This window comes from Falco cherrug, chromosome 5 (assembly GCF_023634085.1).
Source record: "Falco cherrug isolate bFalChe1 chromosome 5, bFalChe1.pri, whole genome shotgun sequence".
NCBI classification, from domain to species: Eukaryota; Metazoa; Chordata; class Aves; order Falconiformes; family Falconidae; genus Falco; species Falco cherrug.
The window spans coordinates 16,299,557-16,314,305 of NC_073701.1; the positions used below are offsets into that span (position 1 = coordinate 16,299,557).

The window sequence follows — 14,749 nt, forward strand, 5'->3', positions numbered from 1 at the left end:
TTTCTAGTTCCTATTTTAAGAGCTGAAAAGAATAATTTAAAAATGGTTTTCAGTGTTAGCAGCTATGAAAAAAACCAAAGCTACCCTACAGACTGGTCTGATGAAGAGTCCAACAACCCCTTCTCTTCCACTGATGCAAATGGAGACACCAATCCATTTGATGAAGACAGCTCTCCTGCAATGGAGGTGAGAGTACGTGCACTCTATGACTATGAGGGCCAAGAGCAAGATGAGCTCAGTTTTAAAGCTGGTAAGTTTACAGCATTCACTTAAAATTTTACTCAAAAGAAAGTGGGGGGTGGCAGTTTTTCTCTACAGCTTTTATTTTCTGAAATCACCTGTTTCTCTGAACATACATCTCCACTTTACAGGATCCTGTCTAATTCTCATCCTTCCTGACAGGGGTGACAGGGGCACTTCTTAGTATCCTCTGTTAGGAAGCACTGAGTTCTAGTCTGTTTGGAATGTGTTGGGATGCATCTGTTTGGCATATTCCTTTCTTACTGTCTTATGTTAAACAAAGTAAGATGCAGAATTGATAATCCTGTCTCCTCCTTTTCTTAGTTGGTGACGGTAACAGCTGCTGCTTTTAGCCACCTGGAAATGCCAACCCTACAAAGTTGTTTTTTTAAAGGAAAGGACTACAGCAGCTACTCTTAAAACAGTATCTAACCAACTGATACTCTTTCTGTTTAAACCGGAAGCATCTCTTTTATGGCAAATTTTCTTCCAGTGCTAACTTCTCTAAGGTTGAAAACATAGCCATGGACAGATAAAACATCCTACGAGGGGAGATGTATACTAAGTGTACCCTAATATAATGCAAGATAAAAAAAACAGATAAAGACTGTTATTGTGCTTAACATACACTGAAGGGGAAAGGAAAGAGAGAGGAAAAAATTATTTCCCTTAAGCCATAAACCCTGTTCTTTACCTCATTGCTATAGGAGTTGAGAGAACAGAACAGAGGCAACTGACAGGTGAGACCCGTGCTGCATCTCCACATAAGTAGTTGGCACAAGGGTATGATGGCTGCACCCTATGGGTGCTGCTGCCTCCAGTTTGCCTGGGCCAGTTCCACCAGCTGTTGTGTGCAAGCGAGTGCTTGCTCAGCCCCCCGAAGTTGGAGACTTTGTTTCTCATAATCTGGCCAGTCCAGAGGCAGCACCATCTAGTGAGGAAAGGTGAAGTCTACACCCTGCCCATGTGTTGAGCTCTGATTTCAGAAAAGGTTTCTACTGTCTTGCCCAGGACTGCATGTGAAAAGTTTACCAACCAGGAATTCCAGAATAAGATTGCATGAACAGTTAAGCAAAAGCAAACAGAACTTCAGTTTGTGCAAATGAGATTGCCTATCTCATTGGTCTTGTCTCTTTTCCTGTTTACTTGTCACTTACTCCCTTCTCCTGTAACGACTGACTGGAGGAAAAACAGTATTCAAGTGTTGAAACCAAGTTTGACAAAACTTTTGCTTCTACTTCCCTTTCAGCTGGGATTTGTAAGAAATATGCTGCTTCTACATCATCATGCTATGGGTCTTGGATGTTATGGCTGAAAGTTAATACAGTAAACAAGTCAATGATGTACCTAATCAATGACCTGCCAGACTTCCATTCAGCTTATGGAGAAAGGTGGTGCTTAGAACAGTGTATTTCCAGGTCATATTCTAAGCACAGTTTGTGTTTTTTAAACCAAAAAAGCCCTGCAACTCAGGTGACAGTGCTCCCTCCTTTTTTAGTAGTGAAACGTCAATGCACCTGACTTCTTCCTTGTAGGGAAGTATTGTAGCCTTCCAGAGAGAAGGAATGGATTGGTTTGTCCATTAATAACTTTGCTGAATTGTGCCCTGACAGAAGGACAGTATTAACAAAACATCTGGAGCTTTCTCAGGAATGCAGCAGTTGAAATTATTCTTCATTCTGGAGACTTTAACTGCTTTTTTTTTTTTTTTTTTTTTTCTCTTCTGAGCAGAGGAAGCATGCTAATCCTCTTGCAATATATGTATTGTACCTGTGAAGCAGCAGGGTGGCATTCCAAGGGTTTACAGTAATGAGCCTTTCAGTGGCAAAACTCTGCGGTGTTTATACACACAGATGCAATGGTTAAATACAGTTAGGTGTTCGGGGCTCAGCACCAGCTGTGTGACTTGCATTGAACCAAGTGGTTCTCAGTGTGAGGTCTGTAGAAACAAAGTGCAGGAAGCATGAACTGTGAGATGTACATAGGCTTAGCTTAAAAATAGCTTTTGTTTGAAGCTATCCACCTTTGAAGGAGGAGCATTAAAGTATGTTATAACACCAAATTACATGATTGTATCAATAGTCGTAAAGGGATGACATGCTAGACTATGAATCCCGTAACAGAAGATGAATTATAGAATGGCTACTGTCAAACTTAGCTTTTAGGCAGAAGTATTAATGTGACTAGTTTTACACTGAACGTACAAATGACTAAGGAAGAAACCTCACCAGGTCATGCAGGAGCCAATTTAAAATGTACTCACCCCTATGCTCCTATGTAGGCTATGCCCAGACTCCTAAGCAGCTGTCAACAGAGGATTAATGCATTTTGGGGATCAATGTAAATGTATGTGGATATTCTGAGATGGGATTTCCTTGGGTATTCAAAGAATTCGCCTACGAAGTTTTTGTGATCACTTTTAGGGACATGCTGTAGAATATATGCTCTGCATAGTGTCCATTAAATGTACTTTAATACATGAAATGTCTTTTTATTAGTGGAGTACTTTATACATCTGGTAGGTTTTTTTCTTGGCAAACAACTGTGGGAGGCTTCCAAAGGTGAAGAATAAGTTTGTTTATTTGTATCTATGAGAGGTTTTATAATTGTTTAACAGGATGGAACATAACCATCTACCATATGTATAGCTCACATTACTGTATCTCTGTCGTGGCTGAGAATAAATAGCTACAGTAAACGTAGACAATGCAATATTGTCAAAATGTGTTATTGTATATGCTATCTTTATCGCAGTTGTTAGACTGTCTGCATTGCAACTGTTGTGCAAATGACACTTAAAAGTGGTAATATTTTCATAGACCTCCAAGATCACTGAGTTTCCAAGTCCGAGCTGTTCATGCAAGTGCAGTTGCGTTGAGGCTTATTGTTAACACAGCGGGGCTTTTTGATAGCCCTCTTTCAAGATTTCACTCTTTGTTCACTTCATAGAAGCGGTGGGAAGTCTTGGAATCGTACACTCACTCATTCTGCAGCACTAGAAATGGTGGAAAAATCTGTAAAATGTGTCCGTAAGCCAGTTACAGTCCAAAGTGCCAAACATTTGTTCATGATGTTCTTTTATTAGTTATCTGGTAAACTTAGAAGCTAAAGGAGATGGGGCTTTAACCTTTTTTATCTAACAGAGGAGCTATAGAAGATGGATGTCTTGTGAAGATGTAATACAAAGCTTGTCCATTGCTACCAAAGAATTTATAGTCCCTAGGCTAGTTCATGTTCTCCTATGATGATATGAATGATACCGGTACTCTGTATATATTTATAGCCATTTGGGACTGTATTAAGTGGTAGTGTCTTCAGCATGTATTTCCTATTGCTAACTAAGATGAAACACAGATCAGTTTTACCTAGGGAAATAATTTGACACAAATGAGTTGTACATGAGGAAATAATTGTTACTCAGTGTGGCCTTTCTTACCCGGCTGAGATGGACATTCATTTGCTCATGTACAGGATCTTGGAGCCAGCAGACTCTCTAATGCCAAATTATTTCCTGAGGACGTAGAAGATTAGATGTGCATGACAGTCAGGATGAGGTTATGTTATAGTTCATAAGTGTTTGAATGGATAATCAGTGTTGGCTTTTGCTGTGTAAGTTAGGAAGCGAATTCTGAGTTACTTTTTCTGGAGCTACAGCTGTACATCAGCTTCCAACAACATACAGCTAGAGCAGTAAAAAGGGAAGTTAAATCCCAATCCTTACATTTCTTAAAAAGGTGAGGAGAGGGAGGGAGATGTAACCAAGTATGAGGTGGAAGATTCCTTTAAATCTTTCTGCGTCACAACCTAGTAGTGGTAGACTGAAAAGCTGCAAGTATAATTGAAGAGAATTTTACTGCCACGTCTTAATTTTTGTAGCATTTTCCTCCTTACGTTCCACAAACTCTTCAGAAAAGTATATATTGACAGTAAGCCTAACAAAACATCTATTTCACTTTCACTGACATTTTGTTGAGGGTCATAAATGTAGGATTATTCTACTTGTTTAGAGGTAGTTGTACTAGTCACAACTATCTGTGTACACCCTCTTTAGATTTAAGGGAGTCTTTGATCTTGTAGTGAAATAACACTGTGTAATTTCAAAAGTATGCATTCTTTATTGTGCTTTAAAAAATGCTATGACCTTTTTGAAATGCCACCAATGTCATGTTTTAATTTCAAAGTACCTTGCTTTTTCCTATTTTCTTGAAATTGGGGGCCTTTCATCCCATATGCTAATTTGTAAGTGGTATTCTTAGTATTGAAAGCATGAAGAGCAAAGAAGGGAAGGTTTCTACTGGGGCCTGGGCTGGGGAGGGGAAGAAAAGTGGCCGCCTAGATAACTGTCATGTTATCCTTCTGTTGTAACTTAAAAAGATTACAGTTTGTTAACAATGTTCCTTCTTTTTAAGGGGATGAGTTAACTAAAATGGAGAATGAAGATGAGCAGGGTTGGTGCAAAGGACGTCTGGACAATGGACAAGTTGGTCTATACCCAGCAAACTATGTAGAACCGATCCAGTGACAAAGGACAAAGTTAATACAGAAGTGTTACAAAAGCTCTGCAGGCCTGTACAGTATATATTTAAATTGAGAGAAAGATGAATGATGTATAGTGTGTATATATTTTAATGAAAAGGCGAGAGCTTGATACTGAGATTATGGTGATTTAAAGACAAAAGTTTGAATGAATAATTTGACATTGTTCTCACAACTTGTGCACAATGCAAAGGAAAGGGGCTAGGTTGAAAAAATAGTATTATAGGAAAAATACTTTTTAAGTTTTTCTTCCCACATGTCTGTTATTGTGAATCCTAAACATTTTTGCATTTTCTATGCTTGTGCCTCATCCTACCCTAGGTATGTGGCTTATGCTCACTTTTGTTTAATCAGTTATTTTAAGTGACCTTCAGTAAGTTGCAACTTGAATTTTAAAGATTATTATAGTTAATTTTCTATTTGTTCTTAGCAATATATGAAAGATGCAGTATTTTTTTATTTAAATGCTATGTAGTTAAGCACCTTTTTGTATGCTTGGATTTATCAATTAATACTTAAATTATGACATAGATTTAGTCATCAGTTGACTGAATGAATACTCTTTCCATGTTGTAGTAATCTTTCTATGTTGTCAGCATGGCTTGAAGTTGTAAAACAAATACTGTATTTAATATCTGTTACAGAAGGTTATATGTAGCAGAGATATCTGCAGGTGTCATGGGTTGGGATTCTATTATGAATGTTGCTTATGTGGTTTGACACTTAAACTGAGAGTTTTCCATCTAGATCTTAAATGGCACTCAAAAGAAAGATAAATTATGCATAAACCCCAGAATAGTAGCTATTTCCAGCACATGTTTGCATGGGGAAAAAAAAAATTAATCTCCTTTAAACTGCTAATGATTTTTGGGTGATTTGAAATGTTAGATCTGTGAAGGCTAATTTTTTTGAACAGAGAAGACTGTAAAATAGACTAAATGCTTTTTATTAAGAGCCTATCTATGTTGTGTATATGTACATATAATTTGATATTCCAAAATATAAAAAGCATGGCTATTAGTTACCAAGCCTTTTGATGTCAATAAGATTTAGCCTGTTTTAAGAGTTTAAATTATAGGTATATTTAAATCTGCTCTCCTGCCATATTCATTACTGTACCATTGACAATGTATTCCGTGATTAGATTTTCAGAAGTACAGTAAATACACTAACATACTCAAAATCAGTATTTGTGGATCAGAATATAACTAGCTTTAGTCCTTATGTGGATTATTGTAGCAGAACACTGTAAAATCTACATTTGTTTGCAGTTACAACTCGGGCATCTGTAATCATATTAAATAGTATGCTTTTGTGACACTTAAAACTGGGTTGTAAAATTACAGCAGATTTGTGCTTAAAAAACCCTAAGTATCAGGTAAGTAGATATGCTGTTTTAGGAAGCTACACTGTAATGAGGTTAATAAATCTATTTTGAGGTAATTATAAAACACTGTTGGTAATCTTGGACTTCATTGTTTGCTTTTTGAGCTTTAGATATATTTAGCCATCATTTTCAATGAATCAAAATGTGCAAGCTTAGAAAGTGGATGTATGTATATGTCTGTCAAGGAAAACATACCAACGTAATTGTTCATCCACAGGACAGTTACTGAAATTGTCAGGAATTACTGATTTGGGTCTATATTGTAAAATATTTTAGAAAACAATAAAATCTGTTAATCTCTTAAATACACAGAATGTACCTTTTACTGTTTCAACGTATGTGAAAATAGTCTTAAACAAATAATCTGTGCATTTCATTGCAATTCAAGGTGACAAAATCAGCATTGTTTAAAAGAGCCATAAGGAGGAGTAATGACATCAGTGGCATTGTGCCGTTAACAAAAAAGGGGAGGTGCAGTGCACGGGGGCTCTTGACAAGGCATTCCAGTGAAATGTTTATGGAAGAAAAGGAGACCATTTATTTCATGGGTATGCAGAATTTACTGTGGTGTTGCTTTCTGTGGTGTAGTCAAATCTGGTGTAGCTTGATAGTATCTGAATGTTTTCTGCCTTTTGTGAGTTTTCATGTTGCCTGATGGTAATTAATGTAGTAGTGTATGTTATGGCTTGCTGAAAGTTTTATCTTGTCTCCCCCATCAATGTGGCATCTTTTAATCTAATTGAAGTACTAGTTCTTTATGCTGGATGTGCAGTTTGGTGAAGGCATCACAGAATACAAGTGGGAGGGACCAAGGGAGGTCTCTCGTCCAGCGTCCTGTTTAAAGCACAGTCAGCTCTGCGTTCAGACCAGACTGCTCAAGCCTTTGAGCTAACCTGGAAAACTTCCAAAGACTGATTTCATAACCTCTCTGTTCAAACTCTGACAATGCTTAATTATAATATTTTTCCCCCCATTTTATTTGCAGTTAGAACATGCCCTGTTGCAATTTATGTAATTGTGTGTCATTCTGCTGGGCTTGGATGGAGCCTAGCTTTGTTGTTTTGGTAGCCTCCTTGTAGATGCCGGAAAGCTGCTGTTGGGACCCCCAGACTAATCTCTTCTCCAGGCTGAACAAGCCCCGTTCCCACAGCCTCTTCACAGAGCAAGTGCTCCACCGCCCTGACATCCCTCCGCTACACTTGTGCAGGTTTATCAGGATGTGGTACTGAGTGCAGGTGGGGAGGGTGTCCAAGACTGGACAAAGTCTTCCATAGTACTGAGTAGCAGAAGATAATGGCAAACCTACTTTAAAACATTTTAAAAATAATGAAGTATTTTTATTTGACTGCTAACAGGTATAAGCAATAGGCTGTTTTTAAGTGTGTGATACTCTAGTACTTCATGTCAATGAGAACTTTGGGAAACAGACTTGGATTTGGTCAAATAAAAACAACTAGTTTTATCTCATTTTGGATGGGCAGCTGTTCACCTTGCACAGATTAATTCAGTTGAGGATTTTGCTTTAAGAACACTGATCTTATCTCATTATCTAGTATATACAGTTTTCGTATACTTATCACAGCCAAATTTAGAATGAGAATGCAAGGGACTTCTGGAGGTTACCTAGCCCAGCCAGGGGACCTCAGAGCAGGTCCAGTTAGAGCAGGTTGTCCAGGGCTTGTCCAGTCAAGTCTTGAACATCTCCAGTGACGAAGAGTCCACCACCTCTCTGAGCAACCTCTTCTAGTTGTTCATCACTTTCAAGGCGAGGAATTTTTTTCTTACATGTATCAGAATTTCTCATGTTTCCTCTTGTACTTCACTTGTGCACCTTTTAAAAGTCTGGCACCATCTTCCCTACACTTTTCCATTAGGGAGCTTCAGCGTGGTGTGCTGTGGGCCACCTTTACTGCAAGGACATGCTGCTGATTAATGTTGCTTGCTCAGATACCCAGGTCTTTTTCTGTAGAGCTTCCTTTTATCTTGTCGGTATGCAGCCTGACCAGCTGAGATGGAGTCACTGCGCAGGTACAGGATGCTGCATTTGCCTTTGGAGTTCATGAGGTTCCTACACCCATTTCTCCAGTGTTGAGCTCCCTCTGAGCAGTGTCCCTCTATAATCTCTAATTTGGTATCATTTGCAGGCTTGTTGAGAGCGCATTCTGTCCCATCATCCGGGTTATAAAGGCATTAAGTAACTTGGCCCTGGTATCCATCCCTTGGGGTATCAGTTGGGTTTTATATGCCCAAGCACAGTCCTTTGAACCTGGCAGTCCAATTTTCTATCCGGTCTATTTAGTCACTGGTTTGGCTGTAAGGATACTACGTGAGGCTGAGTCAAAAGCTTTGCTACAGTTGGTAAAGGTGAATAATGAAGCCTGTTGAGCAACAGTAGAGAAATTCTCCTTGTGAGTTTATCTGAGGTTTAAGCAGCTATACATCGCTTTCATAGGATTAAACTTAAAGGTATAGGAGAATATGATTTTCAGAACAAAATTTCTCTCCATCTTGTCCCTTCTATTTCCTTTAAAAATCTGAAAGGAAGTAGTATCTTTCAAAACTCACTGGTGTACACTTGCTCGTACTGATTGAGCTACCTGAACATTGTTGTAGCCTTGAGCATGTGTCAACCTTACAGCATGAAAATACTTGCCATTTTCATAACATTTCTTGAATTCTTTGAAAACACAGTGCCTTGTTTCATCAAAACTGTTTACTTTTTATTTGGGATAGAATCATAGACTCATCTAGGTTCGAAAAGACCTTTTAACATCATCAAATCCAGCTGTTAACCCAGCACTGCCAAGTCTACCAATAAACCATGTCCCCTAAGTGCCACATCTACATGCCTCTTAAGAGCCACCATCTGTGGAGGTATTTATTGCCCTGGGCATCCTGTTTCAATGTTTGACAACCCTTTTGGCGAAGAATTTTTTCCTAATATCCAATCTAAACCTCCCCTGGTGCAACTTGAGTCCTATGGCTTGTTCCTTGGGAGGAAAGACTGACACCTACCTCGCTACAACCTCTGTAAAACAAAGAAAAGGGATAGGATAGAGAATGGTGTAGTGAAGGTTGGATATCCAGCAGCAGTACCTCTTGGTTTCCTGGAGCTGCCTCTGCTTCAAAAAATAACTTTAAGATGACATAATATTTTTCCAGCCTTTCTGATTTGGCAAAAAGTTGTTCATTCACCCCACAACAACAGGAAGCTTGGTAACATGGCTGAAAGCGTATCTAGTGGTCAATTTTAAGAGCTGCAGATTCTGTTCCTGAAATGAAAGAATAAAGGTAATCCCAGTTTTACTAGAATTCTTTTACTTCCTTATTTTGTTTGAACTAAACCAGCAATTTCAGAACCTGAGAAGGGTTGTGTGGTAATTACCATGGTAGATAATAACTTCAATGTGTTTGATACCTAGCAGTTTACCTGCTAATGCTCAGTATGTATATCAGCCTGCTTTACTTGCTTTCTCCTGTTAGAAATTCAGATTTCTGTGTGATAGTGTATTAATCCTTTAGCACAAAATTTCACAAATACTTCAGGTGCTTCTCGAACCTTCCATTCAGGGGAGAGTACCTACATCTGAAAGTTCTACTGCACACCTGTCCACATTTCAGAAGGTGTAACCTCTAAGAATGACTATGGTCAGTCAGGTGAGGTCTGTGCCAGCAGGGTGTAGTGGGTGCCTTGGGAAGAGTGTAGGAACAGGATGACACACAGTGATACTGCAGCTGTATTATTTTTGGCTTTCAGCAGTCTGTGTCTTTGGTCATATGAAATTAAGAAAAAATTAATTCTTTTTTCATCATTTTGAAAATTCAGTTCACTGTTTTGGCAATAACTGAACATCACACTACTTTTCATACAGATCTAAATGAAGGAGTTTAGGAAAGAGAACTTATGATCAGTTCCAGAAAGAGAACCAGTAATGTTAGTTCTTGGTAGTAGCTAGTTCTGACCCCATTAGAGAGGTTCAGACTGTATTTTTATTCAGCATTTGACTTTGAAATTCTCTTGTTTCATCTGGTCAGTCAGTACTGTACAACATGCTTTTGCAGCTGTTTTCCACTTCTGTGATCGTAAGTAATTATCAAACTGCCACCTTTCTACTTAGCCTTTTTGTAGATAAATATTCAAATCTGTAAGTCCAAGCATGAATCCCTCTGGGACACACACTGGTAACCTCCCACTTCTTATTACTGTAGTCAGTAACTGATGTGTTAAATGATAATTTCCTTTATTTTGTGACAGTTTACTTCAACTTCTATGAGGGACATTAGCAAGAATTTTTGAAAATCCAAGTCACCTGTTAACCTCAGCTCGATCACCTGTGTGACCCATGAAACCCCTAACCCTGTGAGGTAAACAACCATATCAATTGTGAAGTACTACAATGATAGTTATTTCTAGAATCCGTATGCAGAAAACACTGAGATTTGATAGCCCTGGCATAGATGAAATGCTATCATCTCACAAATGTAGGTGGGTTTTGCAATGGGATGCTACTTCTAGCTGTAGCTTTGCAAGTTCCTTGCATTGGTAATACAAATGGCTTACCTAAACACAACTATTTAGTGTGCAGAGGGGCTGTCTGCAAATTCCAGTATGGTAACTTTAGCTTTGTACCAGGCAGTGTTGAGATGTAGACGCTTTCGAGAGTGGAAAGCTCCAAGAAACCTCACCTGTTTGAAGCGGTTATGCTTCTTGATGTTATCAGTACAAACAATGCATTTGTACTAAACAGAAATGTGTTACTGATGTGTTGGACTGGTTTCAACTGGTTTTTAGCATAGTTCTTAAACTTCATTTCCATATGGTGGGAGTAGGCGTCTGGATGCTTGATCTGACTGTTCTAGAGAATAGATTTTCTTTATGGATTATTACTGGAATGATACATGTCTGGGACTATGTTATGTCTTGGAGGATATCATTTGCAGAGGGAAGCTGGCCTGAAACTTCTTGAGCTACAACTGTACGAGGCAATAGTTTTTCCTTATGCACAATATAGCTGTGAGCAATGACAAATCTTGCTCAGTGTGTCCAAGTTTTCTGAAGGGCATCAAACACAATTCACACTTATCCTCTGGCTCTAATGGAACCTTTGGGGCACTGGGAGGGGTAAACAAAGATCTATCTAGCATGACCTAGGACTATACGTGTATTTTATCTTTTCTCAGCAGCAGTGTGAGGAGAAAGCAAACAACAGGGGCTTGATAATAACTGGAGAACAGCACTAATAGAATTTGACAGAATTAATAAGCTTTGAAGGTTGGAAATGGCAGCAAATATTTTGGAGCTGTGAGACAGTAGATGGCCACTGAACCTCTAATTCCACACAACTCCATGCAGGTGTAAGTGCCTATTTCTGGTTATCAACTCAGCCAAAAAAGACTTGGAGAACAGACAGTTCTCCAGGGATCATCCTGAATGGTTATCCTTCTTTGTATTTGTACATCCTGTTGGAACTATCCTGCAAGATCCAGAAGCCTGAGACTTCTGTTGTGGCAGCTGGATAGGTGAGAGTAGGAGAAAGCACTGGAAAAGGTTATTTTGCTTGTGCCACATAAGCGTACAGAGTAGTTCTGGCACCCAAAAATTGGGTGTCGACAAAATATTACAGGGAGAGCCCATGTATTTCAGGCCTAACCTGGCTGTGCAGAGGGAGGGGGCATTAGCACAGAATCATTCAGGGAGGAGGGGTCTCAAAATGTCTCCAGTCCAATCTCCTGCGCCAAGTGGGGTCACCGTTCAACTAAGAACAGGTCGCTGAGGGCTTTGTCTGTTTGTGTCCTGAAAACCTCCAAGGACAGTTTCCATAGTTGCTGCAAGCAAACTGCTCCAGTGTATGATTCTCCTCATCATGAAATCTTTTCTTTGTGTCAAATTGTAACCGTCTTCTGGGTGGTTAGAGAATAAGAGCCCTTGGTTTTTGATTTGCAAGACAGCAATGCCCAATATCATATTCTAGCATGCTGGCTGCATTTGCACCTGATTAGAGGGCTTATAACACACACAGCCTTTCCAGGGAATGCTGTACTTGCCAGGCATTTGTTCCTGAGCGTACACATACAGCGTTCTTCCTCCATGTATATGTTTGTCATACCAGCTAGCATGGAAGCAGTTTTTAAAAGGTTCGGTGTGCACTGGGAATACAAATTCCTGTATTATGGACATTCTTGGAAACCATTAGCAAGATACGATATTACTACACTGTGGCATAATTGGCAAAGCAGCCATTGGGGTCCACTTTCCCACCACTGCTTCTGTTCTCTCTCTGTGCCTTCCCTCTTTCTGCAATCCACTCAAATCACAAACTTGCTGAAGAACAAGAGGCCCACCTCTATTCCCTGGAATCATTTATAACCTTTCAGGGCTTATTCTGATGGTTTCTGTTATTTAGACTCTAGTTTGCTTCTCCTGTGGGGCTGGGCAAAGTCAACCATTAGAGGGAGTATAGGATGTGGAGGCTATTTCTAAAATTTCTTGAACAAATCTGTGTTCTTTCTTATGGACAAACAAAATGACAACACAACGTGCTGTGGATAATGGGACCAGGGAAGAAACTCCTTGGACAGTTTTTGGTCAAGATGAAAATCTGCTGAGGATTGAGGACATAAACAATGTCAGACTAGGGGAGTCAGTCTTACTCACAGTGCTGGTCTACTGCTGGCTCTGAGTAATGGCCTACATTGCACGTAACAGCTGTTCGCCAAAGCAGACTATGCTCCAGTGCCCAGTCTACAGGCACCCTTGAAGGTAAGTTCTTTGTTTTGTTTTTTATATTTACTCAATGTGCAGAGCAGCTGGTGAATCATGAGCACTGCCTTCTCCTCAGTGGATATAGGCCAGCTCATCCCTTCCTTCTGGTTACCTCCATTTGCTGCATTACCTTTCTCCTACAACCTAGAGACTGCTCTAAGATTGCCTCCAGAACCTGCTTACCTCCATTAGGTTCATAAGCATTGCTAAATGCTTTTCTTCCATCTTGTCTAGAACTCGTCTCCTAGCAGTCTGCTGAGCTTGCAGTCTGCAACAGAGATCAGTCTAGCATGCGCATCCAGGTAGGTGAACTGCAAAGAATGGCCTTAGGATAGAGGCACTGTGTGAGACCAAGTGGACAGTGCAGTGTATTTCTGAACACTGGGGCTGACATGCTTCTTACTTCCTGGGTGGGGACTCGTGAGCTATGTGCACAAGGTGGCTCTGAACAGCTAGCAGATTTTTGACATCCCAGCTCAGGGGCAGAGAGGTATGACTTCCTGAAACAGGCCAGCAGAAGACAGAAGAATCACTCCTCTGATGGTGTTACTTGCCTGGTGCTTCCCAAAGACAGACTTGGGGTCTCTCGGGTTGCTGCAGTGGCAGGAGCTAGCTGTCTTTGTGTGCCATTGCCTGGGGAGGCAGCAGTGCCACTGGGCAAAGTATGGGATGGTAAGTCCTTTTCAAGGATCATGCCAGACAGATCAATCTTCAGGATGACCTTGTTTTTCTGATGCTAATTGTTCCAATTAACTGGCAAGGCTGTACCTCTCCTGCATTTTTTTTTTTTAATAGTACTTAAAAAAACAATGTAATGAACTCTTTTTCCTTTGTGGAAATTTGGCAACTTTTTCTCTTTGTGAGGCCAGCAGCTGTAGGCTGGTATGGCAATCCTTGTGCAGTCATACAGGATTTGGCAAGTATGTCTGGAGGGGAGCGTGCAGTAGGGAGCACCTATGACTACACAGGCAACGTCTTCCTGAAATGTAAACTTTGCTTGTAAAAGGAGGTCTCTTAATAGGTATTATTGATCCCAAATGATTGTGGAGGGAGGTGATTGTTGCTATGGAATAGGCAACAATTTGTGCTTCTACAGGCTCTGATGTTTTAAGTCTCGTCCCCATCTTGGTTACATGCAGACGGATGGATTTCTTGGATGGCTATGCTACACTTTGATCAGACCCCCTACCTGTCCTAATGCCAACCTGAACAAAGCTAATCTGGAGTAAAGAAGTTGCTGGCCTGCTATCAGCAAATATCTGCACTCCAAAAAGAAGAGTAACATGTTCATGCATTCAGCTGCTTCACCAGTGACTAACTCCTGTTGATCAGCAAGGTGATCCAGGTTCAGGGCATGCCTCTGAGTCACAGTGCTGAGGTCCGGGTGTGAGGACAGCACACAGCATATGCTCCGGTAGAAATCCCTGAACCAGTGCTCAGCTGTGCTGGGTGTGTGACTGCCCCATGCAGTGTGGCCAGAGCCAAGGCAGTAATGATGGTCTCATCACCCTGAGCAACTTCCCCACCGACCGGTAAGAACTAGGCTGTTAGCTTCTGTGGCAGATGGCAAACCTCTTGTACTTAAGGCACTGAAGGTGATACAGGTTTGAGCAGGTGTCCTCAAACTTTTTAACCAGGGGGACGGCGCACGGATGAAGTGGCAGGCAGTCATCTGTGGCTGCTTGGTTTCCCCCCCAACCCCCGGCGGGGGGGTTCTGTAAATACCGGGGGGGGCAGATTGAGGACCCTGGGGGGCTGTATCTAGCCTGCAGGCCGTAGTTTGAGGACCCCTGGGTTTGAGGCTGAGGGGCTGAAGCTAGAAT

The 14,749-nt window shown here is 40.5% G+C and overlaps 1 protein-coding gene across 5 annotated transcripts in view; it reads left to right on the top strand.

The window, feature by feature from the left end:
- PACSIN2 (protein kinase C and casein kinase substrate in neurons 2) overlaps positions 1 to 6,468 on the top strand; it is a 64,230-nt gene extending 57,762 nt beyond the window's left edge. For all 5 annotated transcript variants that reach the window (XM_055711450.1, XM_055711453.1, XM_055711454.1 and 2 more), the window contains 2 exons: positions 54 to 250; positions 4,650 to 6,468. In XM_055711450.1, the coding sequence (XP_055567425.1) occupies positions 54 to 250; positions 4,650 to 4,762 (310 nt within the window). In that variant the 3' untranslated portion in view covers positions 4,763 to 6,468. The remainder of the gene's footprint in view (positions 1 to 53; positions 251 to 4,649) is intronic.
- The last annotated feature ends 8,281 nt before the right edge of the window (positions 6,469 to 14,749 follow it).